Source organism: Amblyomma maculatum, chromosome 2 (genome assembly GCF_055883805.1).
Source record: "Amblyomma maculatum isolate TAMU_Amacu chromosome 2, ASM5588380v1, whole genome shotgun sequence".
Classification (NCBI taxonomy): domain Eukaryota; kingdom Metazoa; phylum Arthropoda; class Arachnida; order Ixodida; family Ixodidae; genus Amblyomma; species Amblyomma maculatum.
This window is the reverse complement of record NC_139345.1, coordinates 90,889,265-90,905,506: the sequence shown is the minus strand read 5'-3', so window position 1 is coordinate 90,905,506 and position 16,242 is coordinate 90,889,265. Positions and strand designations below refer to the sequence as shown.

The following is a 16,242-nucleotide window of genomic DNA, read 5'->3' as shown; positions in this document are numbered from 1 at the left end:
ATCGCAGCTACGAAGAATGCGAATAGCAAGGGATTGAAAAGAATAGCGGAGCGCAGCTTAACGGCACGCACGCACGTCTTCGGGTGAGTGCTCTTATCGGCGACTCCTGACGTCTAGGCAGCGCGTGCAAAGGGAGGGTGCTTGGTGTGTAACGTTGCGCGGTTATCTTATTTTTCTCGGAATTTTGGCCAGACCTGCACGGCTTTTAATTTGTTTTCATTGCTGGCGAAGTTACACTGACACGAGTTGCAACTTCTGCGATTTGACAGATTTTCTGAGCGCGCAACAACACACGCATCTCGAGTGAATGCCGAATTCAGCTTGCACGTACCCACGTGTAAAATCTCACTCGAATGTCCCGAGACAGAGCGACTGGTATTGGAAATCAACTGCGTTGAATCTCTGAAAGGAGGGGGCGGGAGGATGGGGAGGCGGAGCAATAGCTATCTCTTGTTCACCTTTTCTAAGCTTCGGAGTTCCTAAAGATCCTAACAGCAGACCCCATGGCTCGGAGACTTATGAAGAAAGCTGTACATACCGCCATGTAATAACATCTTTTGAAACTAACAGTGCTAACACGGTTGCTTAATAATTGTTTGAAATAACTACAGTTCTAACACGGAGGCAGACTGCTTGATCATCGGTTCAAACGCGCCACTTGGGAACAGGAGGAGCAGAATGACACACGACACAAGCGCAAAGTATTCTTGGATAATCTTCCGCGATTAACGAACGGCATCGTTCCAATAGCTGCACGTGTGTCGGCGTACAATGTCGGCGAGGTTCTGAAGAGGCAATGCTCTCATCGAAGAACGCAGTCGCCTCACAGATGCTCTCCCGTGAACTCTTCACTTTGCACAGTTGGCTGTACAACTCAATAGCCAGGGGTGCATACCCCCAAGCCGCTTTGAAGAACAATGATCGCGAAAACCTGGCTGGAGGTATGCGAACACTTTTTCTCCTCCTATTTGCTGACTTTTTCTTTGCAGCTGCGTCTTTCGATGAGACCATCTCACGGCATGTTCCTGGCTTACCCTCATCATTTCAAGAACAGTTAAAACAGAGTGCGCCATGCCGACTCGCAGAATAGCATGCCTGCGATTTGTACACAGTGCCTAAAATTACTATTTTGCCACGTGGGCTGTATATGAAAGGTACGGCGAAATCATGTCGACGGTGGCTTCGCTCTCGCTATCCCATTTCTCTCCCATTCCCTTCGCCGTGCTTGTCACGCCGGAAGCCCGCCTTATTGGGCGCAAGGGCGTACCATGGCGCCACCTCTCGGCACCTTCCTCATGACTTACTGTGTGGGATACCAAGCATTGAACTGGTGATTTATGATGTTTTCTCAGGTAGTTCAGTTGCCCTTAATATTTCATTTATTTATGTATTATGTAAAAATAAAGATGGGCACTACCAGCAGCCAGCGCGCCGCGAGAGGTTCCTGCGAGGTGAGGTGACAATTTTTAGATCCCTGCGTTAAACGTTGAAAATAGGATGGTACTACGAATTGGCCAAGTCTTCCTTACGCTATCTTCTCTGGGTAGAAACGCCTTTACAGTTTACTTATTAAAAATTTAGGTCTGGGCTGGTTCAATATTATTGTTGAGGTATTAATCCAAAACATTCGGCAAGAAAATGCCTAAGCGAGTAGACGAACTGTGAAAATAAAGTCTGGTGTATTTCAGGGCGGCTGTTTTTCGATCAACGTTGATTTTGCTGTTATGTAAAGAACTCAAGCTGTCACACTACCAGACAAAGGTAATTGTGGTCAATTAATTACTACGATTTTACTCTGAAAGGACCGGAGCTGTCGTGTGCGTGACAGGTATACATGGCTTGCACTGACGTCATCATACGTCACTCGGGGAAACGCGTCGGCCATGTTGACGACCCAGTTGACCCACCATTACCCAGTGGCGGCACGGCCGTGGTGCGCGCATTCGCTTTCGAGCAAGCCCGCGTTGTTTTTCGTGCGTTTGTGAACTCTCTTGTGTAAGCATGGTTAATTGCGCTATTGTTGGCTGCTCCAATCGCAGCGACGTCAAAGGGAGAAAGAAACAGCCGACCAGTATGAGGTTGTTTTCTCTGACAAAACCAATGCGAGAAGACCAGAACCTTGAGCGAGAAGCGTCGCAACTTGTGGTTAGCGCGCATCAAACGCACTCAGTTCAATCACGAAGGTCGTAATGTGCGAGTATGCGGCATCCATTTCATAACAGGTGAGTCAACTCTTACATTACAATCTCTTTAAAAACAACGCAAAGCGAACGCGCAGACACCAGTTCCGAGTGCGTTCATTTTCAGAGTTGTGCGTGTCCGTGTAATTTTTTGCCTCTTACGCTGTTTTAGTTAAGACTAGCTATGCTATGCCTCATTTCTACTCATGTACGCCGACTTTAAAACGAAGACATTCTACAGAAACATGGAAAACTTGTAAACTTGTATCCGCAGGCGAACCATCGAAACTGTTCGACGAAACAAATCCTGATTGGGTCCCGTCTCTCAACCTCGGCTACGGAACCAAGCATGCTGATTCTGCGCGGCACGATCGCAGAGAGAAGCGATATGCACAAAAGCGGCTGACTGATGCTGATGCAGTAACTTCAGATGAATCGCCGGGCGCCGCTCCAGATTCCCCACAGGCATCGCAAGAGGAGCAAGTCGATACCGACGAACGTGAGACAGGTTCGGCTTTTTTTTTTTTTTTTTTTTTTTGCGGGAAGGAAATTAGGGGGGGGGGGGGGGGGGACAAGTACTCGTTCTAGTCTTCGTTTAAAAGCCCTTGGATTGCAGTTCTACCTATGTAGGGAATGATGCCTAGCCATTCATACCTTTCTCTGTGCAGCTACTGGTAATGAATTTGCAAAAATTCTTTTTTCCTCTAGGGATCTCCATTCAGACCGACATGACAATGGAAGACATAAAGGCTCTGGAGCTGCATTCTGTGACTGTCAACGAACAACTTTATGCGCTGCAGAAAGAAAAAGAGCAACTTGAGATGTCCGAAGCCACGCTGAAAAGTTCTGATGCAAAAGTGCGGCTTTACACTGGAATGGCAAACTTTACTGTTTTGTTTGCTGTATTCCAAGCTCTCACAAGCTTTGTTTCACACAACGATAACAACAGCCTCTCCAAGTTTCAGGAATACATTGTCTTCATGATGAAGCTGAAACTAAACCTTCAAAATGCTGATCTTAGCTTTCGCTTTAACGTTTCAGAGGCAACAGTATCTCGTATCTTTAACAAATGGTTGCATGTGGCATATTGCAGGCTTAAGGATGAAATTGTCTGGCCAACACGAAACGCCTTGCAGCAGACTATGCCACAGGCATTCTATGATTCATTCGGTAGCAATGTGGCAGTCATTATTGACTGCTTCGAAATAAAAATAGAAAGACCATCTTCATACCTTCCAAGGTGTGAAACGTGGTCTCAGTATAAAGGTAGCAACACGGCGAAGTACCTAATTGGGATTGCTCCGCAGGGTGTTGTTACCTTTATATCTGAAGGTTGGGGGGGGGGGGGGGGGGGGGGGGGGGGCAGAACAAGTGACAAACACATTACTGAACACTGTGGATTTTTGGACCATCTGGTGCCTGGAGATGTAGTTCTTGCGGACCGAGGGTTCAACGTGAGTGAGAGCATTGGTTTTTATTGTGCCAGACTCCATGTGCCAGCTTACACCAAAGGGAAGAAACAGCTCTCAGCAGAAGAAGTGCAAAGCACAAGAAAGCTGGCAAATGTGCGCATACACGTTGAGAGAGTAATTGGGCTGATAAGAAATAAGTTTATTATTTTGAAGTCTGTCATACCCATCGATTTTGTTGTGTGTCGGCCAGGAGACAAGACCACTCCTCTCGACAAAATAGTAACTGTTTGTTGCGTATTATCAAATCTGTGCTCATCAATTGTTGCAGCCCAGAAAGACAATGCAGAAGAGCACGTCCCGAGTGAGTGATGGGAATTCCTGTTTCAGTGCATTTCACTAAAGCACTGTACTTTGCATCTGCTCTGTGTATTCATTATGACTGTATTGTGCTTGGCTGCTGAACTGGAAACTTAGCCTTTTGGCCCTTTGCAATCTGGACAAAACCATTGGACAGTTTTTGGTGCTCTATTGAGGCCAACACAAGAAAAATGGAACCATTTGTAGTGGCATGTTTTGTTGTCGCAAGCAACCATTTTTCCAGTTTCCGGCCCATGGCAGAAGCAATAGGCATCCTCTTTCGAAGAGTTTGTTCCTGGGCCTGCGTGCTGCCTTGTAAAGTACTTGCTAAACAGTTCGGGTAGAATTGCATGGATGAAGAATTTCTTTGCAGAAGCCAGCATGTCTTCGCAAAACTGCTTTTGCTTGCCAATCCGCTCCACATGCAGTGCGTCGGGTGCCCACACAACAAAGTCACACCACTCAACATCACACACGGCCATCTGTGTCTGGGCCTGATAGAAATAAGCATGTTGTCGTCGTAATTTCAAGACACCATCGAGAAGTTCCAGGCATGAACTTGGGGTGGCCATTTCTGTAGGATTTTTCACTTCCCTAAGTGAATAGGGGCACTTCACTTCCACGACTCCTTTTCCGCAACATGTACAGGTAACAAGAGAGTCGGGCGTGGCTCCAACAAAAGGATGCGTACTGCTTATGTGAAGCCCTGACTTGGAGCACTGGAAAGAATCGTGCTTTTGAGCTTCGCTCTCTTGATATGCCTTTAAGGCCTGGGGCTCATTCTTGATACCCCATGTGGTGGCGAGCGTATGTAAAGACTGCTTCTCTGGGTAGCATATTAATTTTAAAAGTGATATGCTTGGTTTTTCTGTGGTAGTGTGGCAGACACGCTTCATAACAGATGCAGTCACCCTTCCTGCTCGGTAAGAATGCCAGGCTGGTGAACTGCTTTGTTGTCTTGTAGAGGCCTCAACCTCTTTTGCAGTCTCCTCATTTATTTGAAGGCTTGGGAGGATGTCATTGGCCTTTTCTAGAAGTGTATCCAGGTCATCTGATAGCATCTTCTCTGAATACAATGATCGAAGGTTTGCATCTTGCTTTTTCACTGGGTTTTTGAAAGGACCATTGTAGCTAGGCAGCACAGAAAACACTGCTGGCCCAACATTGGCATTCTGGATGGACTTGTATAATGCTTCCTGCTCCAGTGCAGAAAGTGGTGGGACATGTGCCCGTGGCTTGACCACTCTTGCTTCCTTTGAGGAGTCGGTGGTTGTCTCAAGCATCCTCCTCTTGCCACTTGACGACGTAAAGTTGATATCTTTCAACCTTTTGAATTTAATTTTTTCTACATATGCCGGCAGCCACACATTTTCCTTCTGTGTGCAGCTTGTAGACTGCCTTATTCTCACTCCGGTCTCCACTGCAAACAAGCAAGCTCCAATGTGTGAGCACGCTTCACCTGCTCCTGCCATACAAGTGCAGTGAGCAGTAATCACAGTCCCATTCATTCTGCATAGCAGCCACGCTTGAAGAGGTCGGTTGCCCAGTCTCTGTGAATGATTCACCTGCATAAATAAATTATCAAGAACAAATGTTAGTGGCCAATCCTTTTAAAATTGCTTTAGTTTTAGTTACGCTTTGGGCCCGGAGACAATGGTTTAAAAAACAGTAAGGAACACAGTTTCTGTGCATGTAATGCAGCATGCATTATCTGATCAGTTCGCTAGTAGCACCATCCAAACAACGCAGATTAAAAACTGGCGGCCACGGGGACACTGCTGGCTTGCTTTTCAAGCGCTTGATGGGCGGTCGCGTGCACTATCTAACGTCATGCCTCAGATGCGCTGAACAGACCGCGCAGCTCAGAGTTCAGTGCATGTAATGCTGAGTGGTTTGATTCACTTCGTGAACGAGATACCCGAGACTGTGAAAAAAAAAGAAAAGAAAAAAAAAAGGCGACCGTGAGGTCCATTCAGTGCAGGCTCGTTTTTCTCGTGCTTAGCCGCTGTCGCGCGCACACAATCGAACAAGCCATCTTAAAATGCACCGTACACCTCGCAAAGCTGGGTACAGCTCATAAAAATCATGCATCACCACAACATGTTCACAAATGTTGTCAAAAGTCATAAATCATAGGGCTTACCTCGTCAAGCAGGAGCACTTTGTCATCTTGAAGTGGCTTGGCAGAAAGGTGTTTCACCCAACCGCTGGTGAAGTAATTATGCGATTCCAAAGACTTGAATGCTTTCATGTGCTCCAGTGTAACAAAGCTCGCGGAAAAAACCAAGTACGTGACGATGTCACCGTGTGTCACCTCAGGGAACAAGCTTACATCGGCACTGCAATCCGTTCCGGGCCGCAACATGTACGGATCGATGTTATCGCAAAGTTTGATTTTTTCGTCGTAGCGGAGGCGAGTGCTCCCGATGAGGTCCGAATAATAGCTCGCATTGAACGGTTCATTTGCAGCCATTTTACATGAATGTCATCCAACAAACCACCGAGAACAATGCCATAAAATCCGACATACACGAGCAATGACCACCGGGCATGCGATCGGGTCGCAAACATGGCCGCCGGCTGAAAAAGCAGACGACGTGACGTCACGTGCAAGCCATGTATACGGTGCGCCGTCGGACAGTGCCAGCGGAAGCGGTGTCGTTCGACTGTTCACTTAGACTTAATAGGATAGGCAGGTGGAACGGTTACGACTACGCAATGAAATCGTTAAATGTAGCTTCGAAGAGGTGTGGTTCACACTGCGAATTCTTATACACTAACTGCGATCGTCGCCACTTGGGCTTCGGGGGAACTTTTGTTTAACTCACGCAGAGCACTGAGCAGTTTGGTGACCCTTACGTCATGTTTATGGTTTTCTCGGTCATTTGAAATTATTACTTCAGTACTGCTGAAGTTTTTTTAATTCGGCTCATCTTGCGCTGCTGCAGAATATTTTACACAGTTCGCTTCTGTGCAACTTCTGTCGCCAGGCATCAATGACGTCATAAGAAGAAATTCAAGACCTCTTTGATTTCGGACGAACGTTTCGTGCTGTGGACGGCACTGCGGAGTGAATAAGCAGAAATTTGTGCCATCCTTCCATCACTCAGTCTTCTATAGCCTAACAAGCGGGCGTGATCTTAAACTTGTGGCGATCAGCGCAGCTCCAGAGGAGAACTCTTGCTCGCTGAAATCCTTGCTACATCCGCAATAACGAGCACTCTTCTTTTGCCCTTTCGTAACTTGACCAACAACATTCTCGTAGCCTATCTAGAAAGAGAGCATTTTTACCGGACACCCACCGGTAAAAATGGGTACAAGCAGACCCCCGGCCTGGCGCCCAGCTTCATCAGGGGGTGAGCTTGGAAGAAGCTGCGCTAACCCCGCATTCGGTTTCGTCGCGTACCTCCGGCATTGAGGAACAGTACAGTAACAGACCATGGCAACAGCAAGGCACATAATATTTCCTAGTTTAATTTTGCATTATAACTGTAACTGAATCGTAACCGACTCTAGTAAAACAAGGATCACCTTTTGAAACTCATCAATACTTGATTAGTTTCTACCTCAATTTTTCTACCCCAGTTTCGGTTTAGGGTTGCTGAACGGATATCCTGACATCACGAACGAGCCTGAGATCACATGAAACAAACAAAAGCTGCATTACATTCGCTGTTCTGTATATTTATTCACACACACTCTTACGTTAAGCTGCCACAGAAGCCGGAATGACAGCGACTGGACAAAAGGCGATTATACTGCTGTTCTTGTGGGGCTCATTTGATCTCATACTTTCTTGTGACGTAGCAACCTATGGCAGGATAAATCGATTATTCACTGAGTGTAGGCGAATTTTGCGCGATGATCCGTGTTTACTTTGCAATACGCGTTCTTCCAAAGCAGAAATTCCACTATGAACAGTTTAATGTCTGCAGGAGTCTTAGCGACGCTGCTACATTAAAATGTGTCGCGCTAGCATTTGCTAACAAGTAAAAATGCTGTGGGTGTGTACAATCAGAAAAGCGAATTCAATCTATTTCTAACCGACTATTTGACCAAACAAATTAGTGTACATACTATCAAACATACTCGGAGCTTTTTGAATATTTACCCAATAAGGTCAGTCGTATTTTTCTATGAGGGCTGTTAACGGTTATTCCAAAAACTACAATCACATCGACACTGTATCATGGTGCATGCCGAAATCAGTATACACAGGATGAAGTATTCAGATTGGCGATGCGGTGAATTCTTACGGAGGCATTAGCAATGCTCATGCATGAACTTTAAGACAAGAAGATGGAACCGGGATCAGGAATCTACAGAAAACCTAGCTTGATACCCGATCTCGGAGGCAATGGTTTATACGTATTTGTCGTCAGTCTCATGTTCCGAAGTGTTGCCTCTAATTTATTCCCTTATGTGATCAAGAACCAAAGAGAATTTCAATACACACATAAATTTTCGGCCATAATAATAATAATAATTCGTTTATAGGAAAGCAAAAGCGCAGTATCTGTCACCCTTTTTCTGTTGACACCTGAACCGCGCCGTACGGGAAGGGAGGAAACTAGGTGGGAGCGAAAGAGAGGAAGAGGCGCCGCAGTGGAGGTTTCCGGAAATTTTGACCACCAAGGGTTTTTGAAGGCGCACTGACATCGCACAGCAGATGTTTCGCCTCCATCGAAACGCAGCCGCCGGTGATCGGGTTCAAACCCGGGTACTACGGACAGTAGTCGGGCGACTTAACCACTGCGCCACCGCGGCGGGGCACAGTACCCTGAGCGCTCCACAAAAATTGTTGCGTCACAGTTTTGATGCGAAATTACCTGCGTATTTTTTTCCGATGAGTTTTTATCAATTCTGCGTTGCAGCGGCAGCGACGCCTTTTCGACCGAACGAGCTGCATACGCCATTGCGTGAAACATTGACATCCCGTTGTGACGTCATGGCCAATAAATAGCCTTACACCGCAGCGCCGCTGCTATAGCGTCAATTTGCATGATTTGGGTGAATATTTGGCACTGATATTCGCAGAGGTAGTGAAATTAATACAAATATTCCATGAGTGCTCGATTCAGTTCGTTCATTATTCGATTCATACTCGACTCGGCGGCGATGCTATGCTATGCTCTACTCTTATTCGATAGTGAATCTGTTACAGTATTCAATTGATTTGCTTAGCAAAAAGTATATTCGCACATCCCTAAAGTATACTGAAAATAACTCGACTTTCGAGCCTTTGAACCCACGAATAATCTATCGAGCGCCTTGTCTAGCAACAGTAAGGGAAGTCACGTGATACCATGCAATTGCATCGCTAAGCCGACGATAGCGCCGTTCGCTCAAATGGTGTATCTCGCGTCTAATATGATCGTAAGAGCGCCGGTGCCTGGCTGTGCGTGAGGTATGACTCATATAGTAGCGACTTATAGTCATTATGCAACGTAGCATGATTCAGCTCTTTACAAAGCAGCATAATGCACACTAACGTAATGTTTTCGAATTCTCAAACGTAAGCAGTCTGAAGCTGGTCTTCCGAATTTTTTCTTCAGAAAGTTTTATAGAGGTGGCTCTCCTGCAGACCCATGCCTTTGCATGTTTACGTATTCACTGCGTAATGTGTCCACTGCTTAGCGATCGTTCTTACCGGCGACTGCGCATTTATCTTCCTAGTGGATGCTGGAATTACTTGCTTTCACCACGTCTTATGATTGCGAGGAAGCGTCTGACCGGAACGTTCATTAGGAAGTAGATTACGATTATCATTGTAATGGTTAGCTTTAAAATCATTTTGTTTCAATTTAGTCAGTCTTTGACACTCATCGGCTCGTCTGCGCCAATGTTGCACGAGATGATGTGGCTGCTCCTAGGCGATATCATCGTTCTCTAAATAGTACTTCAACGATGTTAAATATCTGGTAAAGCATAAAAGGTTAGAAAATATAGGCAAGCGCTCCCAGTTTTCGCGGCTACAATTTGCACCGTGTTCTGCTTGGCAGTGTGAATGTTTTCAGCCCGAAGCCACTATTTCGCGAGTTTTTACCTTTTCACCGATTCCGTGCGTCGCAAAATTGGCAAGCGCTACCAGCTCGGACTGCGCCAGTAAGATGGGAGAGTTAGATGAGAATTCGGCCTTCCAAAGTCCTTCGATTCTGATTTAGACACGCTTCTCTTAGGCCACCCAGGCACGTTTGTACGGATTGGCTAAAGGGGACATTTATATCTGTGTCACTTCTGCCAACCTGGGCAGCATGTCATCCGCACTAGCGTGCCTCTGGCAGCAGATGGCGAGAACACAATGCCATAACATATACCGAGATAAACTGCGCTACACTAGTACTTTGGCACGTTATGTCAGGTTTAACCGCTCTAAACCTCTGCAATATATTATGTTGGTATCCCAGTGATGTTCTATGGTTGTCGAAACTATTTCGCGCATGTGAGCGAAGGAAGCATACGAGCCAGATTATGCAGCGCGTAGGAATTGGATAAGCTATCCATATGATCGTCGCGCAACTTCGCGGGATTCTTCATTTTTCTCTCAATTGCGAATAAAAAAGGGGGGAAGACATTTAATCGCTGCCTTTAAGATTATGACGCGACAGCGAGTTAGTGTGGCTTCAGGCTACGGCTCTCGATCCTTACGGGTCCTCGTTCGCATGCAAGCACGAATACATGCGCTCTCGCTCGGATAGCCCCCCAAGGGCTTTCTTTTGCTTTGTAAGACGGCCCTCTGTACATGGAGGGGGCTCTCAAATGCCATGTAGGGGGCAACGCCCCCACCCTCTGTAATATTGGCAGTAAATGTTTCTACCACCACCATTGATATTCGTTTAATAGCTAATCTCTTGATTTGTGCCTCTGTTATCTCATGCATACTATAATCGACATACATTCGTCGGCTGCCTATCTGAAAGACCGCCCCATATGGACGTCTATAGAGCTTCGCTTTAACCAAGCTTATGAACGTGCTATACATGATTTCACAAAGGGTTGAAGGGCGCTGCCATATTGGGGCGCTGGGCTGCTCCAGTAGGATAAGAGTTGAGGACTGCCCCCGAAACAGCTTGAGTCAAACAGGTTTCTCCAGGGGTCGTGAAGTGATAAAAGGTTCTCTCTCACCCATTTCAAATTACACGATCAAGTTGGCAGCTCCTGTTGTGTCATGTGGTCTTGGGAAGTCACACAACCCCACGACCGATCAGCGTCCGGCCATGCCCGTCATTTTTCGGCCATAACTCCGACAAAGCCGGATTTTTGTACAACAGTGCCTCTAACGATGTCGCTTTAATATAGAGTTAAACCACTGCTCGATTCGCTACCACGGGCTTTACACGCATGCGCAGATCACCTTGAGGGCGCCAGATGTCGCTGTGCTACAACTCTAATATTCCGATTAAGGTAATTCGGGTGCTTAGCAGCCGACTTGTCCAGGAAGGACGGGTATGGGCACTCGAATGGACATATGGATAAGTGAAAACTTGTTTGCATACCTCTTCAAACGTGTGCAAATGTCAGGAAATACCGCTTGGAATAAATTCCTGACTAGAAAAAAAAATTGGGGACACTTTAGGTCCGCCTTTTAGGAGTATGAAGCGACAGCATTAATGCCATGCCATCTGCGGCTCCTCCTGCCCGCCTAGGCACGGACATTGTTCCATATTTCACATTCATATCATAATGCGGAAAACGTCGTAGCGTTTCTCGCCGACTTTTACTAGTTAGGCGTTTTGCTTGTGAATCCATGTCAACAGAAAAAAAGGCACCCTCCCGTGCCGCCGTACCGCCGTCGCCGCGAGCATCCATAGAGCTGTGACGCATGAAGTCACATCCCACGACTTCTTGTCTATGACCTCTTTCGAGAAAGTACCTGTCGAGATTTTTCGTTTACGCCACCGCCAGCAGCGTCGGGTTTCCTGCGCTGCGAGAATCTTGCCTGTCGCACAAAGAATGAACAAGCACACAAATTCAAGAGGTTTATTTATTCATGTCTTTTATTGTATGCAAGTTCTATGTTAAAAAAGCTAGCAGTGAAACAATTGAAAGGTTTCCCCTATAGATATTATGAAATGTTTTGTCCCTGCGAAACTTTAGGCACTGTTTAGTGCGTACTTTTTGTACGCGTAGTTGGCGTGATAAAACATGTTAACTTCTAGGTGTAAACATATCATGGGCTGGTTGTATTTTGAAAACGTGCTCTTCGCAAGGGCCCATTTTGGCTAATGCTGCAGTCAACGGTCAGTTTTCAATCGAGGAGCTCCTTTGAATTGATTTTCACTCTGCTTACCATGACAATTTCTTCAAGACGAAACATACTAAAAATTATGTACGCTAATGCTTAAATGATTCGTTTTGCGTAGGTTTTAAAACGTTCACGGTTGTTCCTTCAGAAGATTTACTGTTTTGTTCACTTGTTGTAGATTAATAGCCAGAAATTCTGCACAAGCGCATTACTCAATAGGAACACGAAGCAATAGAGAGCGCTAATCCAAGAGAATGGACAAGCGAAGAAACACACACAACAAGCGCTTGTTGCGCATGTTTCTTCATTTATTCGTTGTCTTGGTTTTGTGCTCTCTTCTGCATCATGAAACAATGTCTACTAGCCCAAATTTCCGGCCTTGTCACTCAATATGAAGTGCTTTATGAATCCACTTTTTTTTTTCACATATCGTAAGAGTGTAGCAGAACAATCATCATATCTGGGGATCTGTCACTGAGACGCTTGTAGCTTTCTGCTATTCACTGTCAAAAAACGCGCAATTTTGATTTCCTAATGTTGACTTCACTACTCGCTATGAGCGAGGGACAACTTTAAAGAAGGGTGATTTTGCTTCTAATCGAATATTCGACCACTCAGGTGGACATGTTAGTAGCAATGTTTTACAATGTCCCACATTTTCCTCGTAGTTAAATGTGACGGTCTAGAAAGCTGAGCTTGTCGCGATAGCTCTCATGGTTTGTGAAATTACTGGCGATCAATGCTCTGTACGGTACTGTGCGCTTGCTTCAGCTGCGGCCGTATGTCATGCGCTGCAATGTCCCTTAGTATAGTATACTCACATACCGCTGTCTGGAACCTGGCCCAGACTGTCGCCTGTCTAAATAGTACTGGTAAAATCATCGATCACAAAAACAAAGTTCGGCTTCAGGGTTCCAGTGCCATGCTTATTAACTCTGCAATTATGTGATTAAACAACGTTGTAATGTTAAAATGAAGGAACGACACGAACGAACGGAATATTAACACGTGCACAGCATAAATAACGTGTCAAAGTGATTTTTTGTACAAACTTTTGCTCAACTGCGTCTCTGCGCTGTGGACTGAGCACTTCTGAATATATTAAACCCACGCTGTAAGCATATTTGATACTGCTGGTTAGGCGATAGGCGATGTCTCCATATCAGATACGCTGAGAACTTTCAGAGGCTCCTGCTGTGCTTTTTCTTCCTCAGGCTCCTGCAACGAACAGAGGCAGTGAAATGCAGGTCAGTTGTTGCCATTAATATGTTTTCTAAAGCATAAAATGGTGATGGGCTATTCGCCGAGTGCATGTGAAGCTAAACACTCCGGGAAGAATGGAGGAGGTAAGGGAAATAACGGGGTGCTTGGTAAAGCTCATGGTAACATTTGCGAGGTTGAACCAGCGGATGATCAAGCTCATCCAACAAACAGAACCGAAATGAACGGAAAGAACGGAACTTGAGCATGTCAAGAGCTCGCTCAACAACTTCGGAAGCCGGGATTGTGGTGGATCGGTGCCAGCATGGCCTGCAGGATACCATGTTGGCACCGAGGACTGAAGCATTTCATTTACGCTTATTGTGAAGAACTTCAGTGTACTTATTACCTCCCCCTTACTGGTGACCTTAAAATTCGGCCGGCTAGCTTAGTCGCCTGTTTAATCAAGAGTTTAGGTTATATTCTTATTATACTGAACTTGCCTTCTTGCTTGTTTTCGACTCAGTTTGGCATGCCAAATTTCTAGCCAGCTTTATGCATGCGGTGGTGTTCACAGTCAGACGATAGGCATTCCACAACCGTTCCTCTTGATTGCAGAAATAGGCAGTGCCATGCTTGGCATATCGCGTTGCATGATGCAATTTATAACTACACATTTATACGATAGTGCAGCCCTTACTCGGCATGATGAGCTGCCGCAAAACGCGCATTCCTCTAGCGGCAGAAGACTCGTAAGCAGTCTTTATGTACGCCTCTCATTCTACGCTATTTACCCGTGAGAAGCATCTCGACGCACTCACTTAGTGCCGAATATCTTTCGACACCGCGCCTGGTTATGGAATTGCATTCTTTCTCAACAGAGGCAGTGTACGCAGGCACGATCTCCTGCTTCCTAAGGTCACTGCCCTTTCTTTCAGCAAAAAGAAAATGCTTGCTATTTTTGTTTCTGTTCCCTTTGACATGCGTAGAATAATATCCTTTGACATATGTGCGAATCATAGTCATTGCTTGATTTGTCAAAAGGTTTTTCTTTTTTTTTTTAAGTGGCCTTCAAGGGCTTTATTTCAGTTTTAACAAGTTTTTACTCTTGCCCAACTCTTGCTTGCGTTTCAGGGACGCTGAAGCCACGAAAGAAAAAAATGTTTCCTATTCTCGGAGGAGGGCATTCGCATTGAAGGTGACAACGTGTACTCCGTTAAGTCCTGACTGCATTCTGATAGTTTGCCAGGAGGTCAAGGTTTTTTTTTTTTTTCGAGCTCTGAAAACCTACATGGACATCTGTACGTACTTGTGCTAAGCACATTCCTTCTAGATGTCGAATACAACCCGTTGTCATGCCTTGTGTTCACCGATGGATTTCATATATATTCCCACGTGCCTGTAGTGTCGCAAACGACGAAGAGTACGAACGTGTCTTTCTGCTTTCTATCTAATCGAAAACTGGTTCCTCGGCATTTCTCGCCGTTAGACATCTATGAGTGTACCATCTATATAGGTATGCCATCCCAAAGTATGTCTTAAAAGTGATAATGGCGTTCAATGTTTCTTTCTTTCAGTGTGACAGTAAATGCAGAAATTACCCTGACCGCACAGGCCACCTAAGGAAGTACTTTCCTAGTAAGCGTCATGGTTGCTAGAGGACACCGTAGTCAGCAGTGAGAACACTATCGCTACTGCGAACTCCTTATTATTCTGCTTCGTTTCTTTTTGCAGCAAGATATACGTCCCCCTTCGCAACCAGAGAGAACCGTGTGCGCAACCTTCTAGCATGAGTAAAAGAGATCCCCTCCAGAGCATGTCGGGACCATGTCGATGACCATACACTCTTGGTGTTGAAGCTGGCGAACTGTTTCAAGTGCTTCGCCAGACGGAAGACTACGCCGTCTCAGCACCGTGAGTGCTTCGTCAGGTATCGCCCGCATGCATTTCGGCACGTTTCCTACGTATACTGGCAGGGGGTCTTACTTCTTCTCACCATAGAACACCAAAAGGCATATTCTATAAGCTTCCATTTTCTATTTAATTTTGTCGACCGTCAGTGTGACGGCAGCATAAGATGAAATCAGCAAGCGTCCAATCCCAGAAATCACAAGCTAGGTATCGATGGCTACGGCCTATGGTGATAGCCATCGCCACTCGCTACATGCACCAGCTAAACACTGACTGCGGCACGCATCCAGTTATAAAATGAGGTCGATAATGGTCTGGTCGTTTCTCAAGGACGCTTCAAAGCCGTGGATTCGTCGCCAAACCAATGCCAAAGGACCAAACAGACCCCGAACAAAAAATTGAAGCTTATGGAATATGGTCCCAAGCTACGAACAGTGACAAACAGTTAAATGTTAATTTGAGTTTTTTACCATATGAATGTTCAGCTAAGTACAAGCAGAATGTTTTATCCTGCCGTCACCATATATCCCTCCCATTACCGCTTCCATTGGGTGATATCCTAGTCCATACCTTTTTGGCGCGCATGCGCAGTAAGGGTCACGGGCTCGTGTTGTTTACTCAGTAAGCGCCCGGCAGTGGCGAAAATAGGTAAGAGCAGGCTAAATGGTTTTACTGCTTACCTGCGCACTAATCAGGTAGCCCTTAAACGCAGATAATGATGCATTGTTGCAACCATTAGAGTGGGAGACAAGCGACATGTAATTTATTCACAGTACATGTGATCTCGAGTGTAGTGGCGTGATGATGAGCACCGCAGATGACTGCTTCCTTTCACCCAGAGCGTGAGTTGTGTACACTTCCCGCAATGGTTTGCAGTTCATGCGACTCTCTGGCAGCGCTACTCCGGTTTCTCGAGCCGCTGGGACCGGTCTGCGAG

The 16,242-nt window shown here is 45.8% G+C and overlaps 3 protein-coding genes across 4 annotated transcripts in view; 1 reads left to right on the top strand and 2 right to left on the bottom strand.

The window, feature by feature from the left end:
* The first annotated feature begins 2,459 nt into the window (after positions 1 to 2,459).
* Positions 2,460 to 3,967, top strand: LOC146199244 (uncharacterized). Its single transcript, XM_084592739.1, has 2 exons — positions 2,460 to 2,688; positions 2,889 to 3,967. Exon 2 carries the CDS (start codon positions 2,909 to 2,911, stop codon positions 3,959 to 3,961), a length of 1,053 nt encoding a protein of 350 aa, XP_084448865.1. The 5' UTR covers positions 2,460 to 2,688; positions 2,889 to 2,908; the 3' UTR covers positions 3,962 to 3,967.
* A 95-nt stretch (positions 3,968 to 4,062) lies between these two features.
* On the bottom strand, positions 4,063 to 6,562 carry LOC146199243 (uncharacterized). The gene is made up of 2 exons (XM_084595878.1): positions 6,093 to 6,562; positions 4,063 to 5,514 (listed from the first exon to the last, which is right to left on the bottom strand). The coding sequence occupies exons 1-2, from the start codon at positions 6,420 to 6,422 to the stop codon at positions 4,063 to 4,065; spliced, it is 1,782 nt and encodes a 593-aa protein (XP_084452004.1). The 5' UTR covers positions 6,423 to 6,562.
* Positions 6,563 to 11,930: 5,368 nt separating this feature from the next.
* Positions 11,931 to 16,242, bottom strand: part of LOC146199242 (sodium-coupled monocarboxylate transporter 1-like) — a 62,077-nt gene continuing 57,765 nt past the window's right edge. Inside the window, exon 16 of one of the 2 annotated variants that reach the window (XM_084594730.1) lies at positions 11,931 to 13,412. In XM_084594730.1, the coding sequence (XP_084450856.1) occupies positions 13,332 to 13,412 (81 nt within the window). In that variant the 3' untranslated portion in view covers positions 11,931 to 13,331. Of the gene's footprint in view, positions 13,413 to 16,049; positions 16,236 to 16,242 lie in introns of those variants that run through there. The other variant, XM_084594729.1, reaches the window with a different exon arrangement.